The sequence below is a fragment of the Tribolium madens genome, unplaced genomic scaffold (genome assembly GCF_015345945.1).
Source record: "Tribolium madens isolate multiple individuals breed KSU strain unplaced genomic scaffold, Tmad_KSU_1.1 Scaffold_3;HRSCAF=73;Tcas5.2_LG2, whole genome shotgun sequence".
NCBI lineage: Eukaryota > Metazoa > Arthropoda > Insecta > Coleoptera > Tenebrionidae > Tribolium > Tribolium madens.
Genome location: NW_025401006.1, coordinates 5,456,234 through 5,462,579, shown reverse-complemented (window position 1 = coordinate 5,462,579; position 6,346 = coordinate 5,456,234). Strand labels below are relative to the sequence as shown.

Sequence of the window (6,346 nt, the reverse complement as noted above, 5' to 3'; positions counted from 1 at the left end):
CTTTTTTAAACATTTTTTCCATATTTCTGGTATCTTATCTTACTTGAAATTATTTTCTGGAACGCGAGTTCTGACACACTGAATGTATATTTATTTTCTTTGAAGTAGTGAAAATTTTCTTTTTTAATTTCCAAAGTTTTTTAAAATTATTTTTTAAAAATAAGAGTGTTTTTGTCAAAATCCAAATTAAGATCAATTTATCGATTGATATCGCTCAAAAAAAGGTTATTGAAAAAATCTAAAACATAAAAAGAAACTTAAAACTTAAGGTACCTGGAAATCATTTTAAGTGATAATGCAGTATGTTAGTATTATAACTTTTGAATATGATTTTATTTAATATTCCAACATGAAGGTCAATAACAGAATTTAACACTCGCTGGAATGGGATTTAATAAGTCCCCCCGGACACTCTGAAACTTGGCCAAATCCGGAGGAAACTAGAGGTGTGGCAGCCTCATATGTTTACTAACGCTAATGTTAATTAAAATCGTTAAATTGTGTTAAAAATTGTCGATTATCGCAATTAATGCGCCTCCGATCGAAGAGTGGGTGTTAAATCGGGCGCTAACCGGGTCGCAGCTCATTTGTAGTCGGCGTCCGTGGGGCATCTTAGACCCAGGTCACGTGTGAGGTCACTCCTGGCCTCACGTGAAGCGTCGGAAACCCGACCGTATCAACAAGCTGCCAAAAAATTTCACTTTTCCAGATTTCCAAATAAATTAGAAATACCGCAATTGAGAAAATTCCAAATAAAAAGCTTCGTTTTTTACGAGTTTTGCGGGTCAGCTGGCCCTAACTCTCGCAGAGATCACCTATTAAAATGCGCAATGTTCCGCAGCCTGGGGTTGGGTAGCGATATATTGCCAGACTATAAAGGAATTGAGTCTTCCACCTTGTAGAGGGTTATAGTTTTCAGATTTATTGGATTAATTTGACTGTATTTATTGCATATGGGGTTGCCGCCGAGTCGGCAAAAAATCAAACGAACATTGGCTCAACGGCGAATTTTTATTCGAGATGAAAACATTTATAAAGGCGTCTTTGTGGTCTGATATTCGCTGTGTTTTTCACAAGAGAGATTACCGAAAGAAACGTAATAAATCATTATTGATTTCGGTTTTTATAATTCTGTTATACCGCTTTTACTGTGTGAATTTTTTATTAACATTTGAAGCATTTATTAACATTTTGCTTTGCAAATATCACTCTTCTTAAATCTGCATTATGCTCGTTTTAAACGACACTCGACGGTAACATAAAACATGAAAAAATGTTTCTCACTTTTTCTGTAATTTCTTGAATTATTGTTACAATCACTTTTATTGCTGTTCGGAGTCCATTTTTCTTCTAGTAAAATATGAAAATTTTTCTCGGCATAATTTATCCCGACCCGTTGAGGGAATTCAATTAGAATTTGGCTCAGTCTGAAAGATTAATCAAGAGTTATTGGAAATTTCGATGCATTTCTTGCATTGGCAAATGAATAATGATAAAAGTTTCGTAAATTTAGCAAATGATGAATGAGCTTTGAAAGCAGGTAGGAATTTTTGAAGGCAGTGGAAGCTGGAAATCGGCTCTAGAGCACGCACTTATTCGCCATTTTGTATAATAGGGAGATTTCGAGGGCCTAAAATGAGCATAACAAAGAGAATACCAGATAATGCTGATGGAAGCAAAGTATTGACACGAAGAAAATTCGCCTCGTTTCTTTGGAAAAAAAAACGTTGGAAACAATTAGTGATGAATTTAACGTCTGGAATTCACGAGTCAGATATAAAATAAATTCGTGATGCTTCCTGCATGCGGGAGCTTCGGGGTTTGTCGACGGGGATAACGGCGGTGTCGTTTACATTAGTAATTAAAGCAAGCTTGTAATTACACGTAGCTGACGCCAGATGACGCTGACATGAAGAGTGTGATTGCAGGAGTCAGCAGGAGACGAGCTATTACGTCAGCTCTTTCGACTGCTTCCTGCTTGCTTGCGAAGCGAGCCTCATCTTTACTGCTGCCGTTCCAATATTTAATTAGACATGCTGCCGGTGTTAACTCTAGTTTTATTCGTTTACTTTGCCTTCGGAACGCTCTTCGGGACACTGTTTGATCCACTTTTTACGCACAGGTGGGCACAGAAAGACCCACATCAAATTTTTTATCTAGATAATAAAATTCTTTTTTCCTCCTCGAATGTATGAAATTTATATTAATAAGCGTAGTTAATTAAATATAAAATTTTGTTGTATATTTAACCAAACATGAAAACAATTAAAGCACATACACGTCTGTTTTTACACCGAATAAATTAACAGTTTTATAAACTTGAAAACAGTTCTTTGTCTTCGTGTTTGACTGTTTCCAGCTACATTCAACTCTTGTAAAGTTTTATTGGCATTCTCTTGTTGATTCTCAAGTCTAGAGCACAACTAATAGGCAAAACAAAAACGAAATAGCTGCGACATTCAAACTTTAAAGCGTCGCAGATAAATCTACAAGCTAATTCAAAAATAATTAAACTCTCACCATTGTTTGCATTTTTAGCACAAGAGAACCATTTTTCCATTAATTTGAAAATTTTCCTGTGTAAATGAAAGAAAACAAACATTACACGTTTTAAATATTTTATAATAACTTTATTACAGATTAAGATCTTTTATTAATGTCACAAAGGGACTACTTTTATGACTAAATGTCACAAGTAAAAGTTTTGCCTTTGGGCCATCGAGGAAAAATTCTGTTTTTGCACCCAAGCGTGACATTTTCCTATGTTGTCTTTTTCGCTGCTTTATCAATTTGGTCATTATAAGTAATTTTAAGTGTTTCTACTTTCAGTTAAGTTTTTCAAAAGACCACACACAATGAACATATTTCAAATGTCGACCTTTAATTAACATACAAGAAAACTTTTGTTAAGCTGAAAATGAAAATCTCAAAAACGGTACACTTAGGTCTGTTTGTTTTTAAAAGGACATAAACGTAAAACAGGACAAGATCCTAAACATGTTCTGGTTAAAACTGATGGATGGTTGGTCACCAAAAAACTCACTTACATTGACGTATTTGCAGAAACAAATCTACAAGTCTATTTCATCAGCCATTTATGAACGATTAAGCACACGTTTTGTATACAAAATTTTTTTGCGGCTCTACATTAACTTGCTTAGTGATAGAAGTGAAATCTTTTACTTCTGCTACATTTCTACTTCCAGTCTCCCCTTCGCCAAATCAAAACACTGGTGATAAAAATACACTGTGTAGGGGAGATTTCCACCTATTCAATCAGACAGCTGGTTTTTATCTGGTTTCACAAAATGATTTAAAATTATAGTTTCAAGTGGTTCATTTTATTTAATTTCTATTACTAAAAAATAAATTACTATTTAGACAGTTGTTAAGTTTCTGAAACGTATAATTTGCTAATTAGATTGTTTTGTTAATTACAATTAATATTATTTTCGCCAATAACTTAGTTATCAGGAATTTAATTATGTTAATTGAAAGTTTATATTTCAGAACTACTGTAAACAAAATTATTATAATTGCCTCGTATAATTTGTGTTAGAATCAATAGTATCATTAGCATAGCATCACAGTTAACAAAATTATCCATGCTTTTATGTGTAACAGAATGTAAATAAAATAATGGACAATAAATAAAAGCAAAGCAAGTTAATTAGGGAGTGTTTTATTTCAAAGCCCTTCTGTACTAGTTTCCTTAGTGACAGGTTCATTTAAACTAACATTTCCCAATGTAACTACACTCGTTTTCATATTACATATCATAGTCGTTGAAAGGGATCATTTTAGGGTGGCAACCATGCGAACCTAACCTCATTAATCTTCCCTAAAAATTATTTTTTCAAATAAATGTGTACCCCAGGTAGTAAAAAATAATTAAAACCAACAACATAATTAACATAGGGTAGCAAAATTAAAGACTTGTCATTACTGCTGTGATTAAATTTGTTTTGAATGACATTAATGACATTTTTTGTATAAATCAACCATTAAATTAAAGATGCATTTAGACGTCTACTACCTACCTATTATACAGGGCGATTCAGATAAGATAATGAGCCTGACGATCTGGCGATGCAACCCAAAATACAAATTTCATTTACGTCTTCGATCCAATTTAAATTAGGATTTGCAAGTTGAATCCAAGTTATCATCTTATGTCACTTTGACATCAACGCAGAGAACCATTATTAGTACAGTTGGAGACAAAATACTTTGGTCGTCACTTTTTTGACACTTCAATGTAATTCAAGCTTTAACGTTAAAATAAATGACAATTTAAAATTAATGACAGCTGTTATATTTTCCTATCAAAAATATGTACATACAACTTGTCAACTATGATTGACAGTAGCTAAAAATAAGGTTAACAGTCCTAAAGCATACTTTACAATTTAATGTCACTCAAGTGACATTGACGACCATTCAGTTCTCGCGGAATGATGATGAAATTAGAGAAGTCTTTTCGGTGTAAACCCAATACAAAATGTACAAAGAATGAAACATTAAAGGTAGGCAAACAGTTTTTTTTTATAAATCATAAAATGCTTGTCAAAGCACTGTCAGAGTAACATAAGATAACTTAGATTGTAAATGCTAATAGGAATTAAAATTAGATCAAGACGTAAATGAAATTTGTTTTTTGGGTTGCATCGCCAGAACGTCGGGCTCATTATCTTATTTGAATCACCCTGTAGTTTTAGTAAAGAAGAATTGTAGTAATTTTTAAAAATTGGAGGATATCGAACAATTGAAAACTCTTCTCTTTCTATTATCGAGTTTATTTTCGAACCAACAATTGATTCTACATCTCGCAATTGAATTAAAAAGCGGTCTCGCAATTAGGACGATGCGCAGCCCCCGATCGGGCGAACATTTCCGCTTGAACCCCAAGTAAATGTTGTCACTTAGCTAGATGGATGCTGCAGTCTTAGCATTTCCGTCCCTAGACACATTCCAAGAGCCGGCCTGTTTCAGTGCTAACTTACGATGTTCGAGTCAATTTTCGTTATTACGAAGGGTTTGCTACCTATAATCATTTCCGCACCGGTCTAATCCTGATGGATAGAGAATGATATGCCATAAATTTAGATGACTTCGAATATTTGTTGCATTGATGTATTCCCCGAGTTGAAGAAATGCGGAACTCCACTCAAAATTTAAAACTAAATGTTGAGGGGGAAATTTTTGTCGCGTTTCCATTTCCGCAAATTTAGAACTCCTATGAGACCCTGATTTGGTAACTTTGCTAACCACATTCATGATAAATTGAATGGGATATTGCCCATTTACGAAACAGCTTATTTCACCTGTCGATATCGCTAATTTTCCAACTGGCGGAAGTGATGCGGGAAGTTTAATTTCCATTTTGACGAATTTAAATATAATTCGCCTGGAAGTGATCGAAGGAAGATTTCCAAGTTAAAATCAAGATTTTTAAAATTATATAGGCAACCCTGTATATATAAGCTTATTTCGGTTTTTCACGTACCTCTTCGTGCGTTTACGCAGAATGACAGCTCCCACTTATTTTTTGGCGCCTTTTTTCCTAACCTTACTTTTTATTTACGAGTTGCTTAATTATGTTTATTTTACTAAAATACGTCGTAATTTTAATCAGTGTTAAAGCCATGAAATATCATGGTTTGTGGTGTTCCTTGTCCGTGAACTGATATTACAAGTGGTACAATCACTAATTAATTAAAGTTTGAAACTAATAAATCACAACTTGTGTTTATAACTTTCCCACATTAATATAAATTCTTATTAAAAGTTTGTGTGTATTTTAAGTTAATTTATGTGACAGTGTGGTATAAAACCCGCTTTTGGTGTTATTTAGTGATTCAACGATGTCATCGCTTTTATCGGCCGAATTGGCCGCTACTTGCAGTGCTTTGGGTTATTACGATGCTAAATCTAATAAGTATTATGCAGATTCTAATACTCTTGAGACTGTAAAAGATTTAATTCGATACTTGAGACGGGATGATGAAAGCCATGATATACGCAGACAACTTGGCGAAATTAAGGTCTTGCAGAACGATTTGGTGCCCCTTTTGAAGAGCTATTGGGAGGAGACTGACTTATTCGACGTTTTGTTAAGGTAAAATGACTATAACTGTTACCTCTTGTATTTAAAATTACAAAAAATGTTTTTACGGTGTTTTATGCAACCAGTTATACATGTATTCTTTTTTGAAAAAGAACGATTAAAAATGGTGACACTATTAACATAATCTGACTTTGTCGAACTAAAATAACTTTAATTGTTACACTCTGTATGTGAATAAAAAAAATATTGTTTTTTATGTTGCGTTATGCAAACAGTTTT

General features: G+C 33.6%; 1 protein-coding gene across 1 annotated transcript in view; it reads left to right on the top strand.

Moving 5' to 3' along the window:
• The first annotated feature begins 5,565 nt into the window (after positions 1 to 5,565).
• Positions 5,566 to 6,346, top strand: part of LOC123007572 (protein timeless homolog) — a 48,908-nt gene continuing 48,127 nt past the window's right edge. Inside the window, exon 1 of the mRNA XM_044402950.1 lies at positions 5,566 to 6,118. Within this exon, the coding sequence (XP_044258885.1) occupies positions 5,865 to 6,118 (254 nt within the window). The 5' untranslated portion in view covers positions 5,566 to 5,864. The remainder of the gene's footprint in view (positions 6,119 to 6,346) is intronic.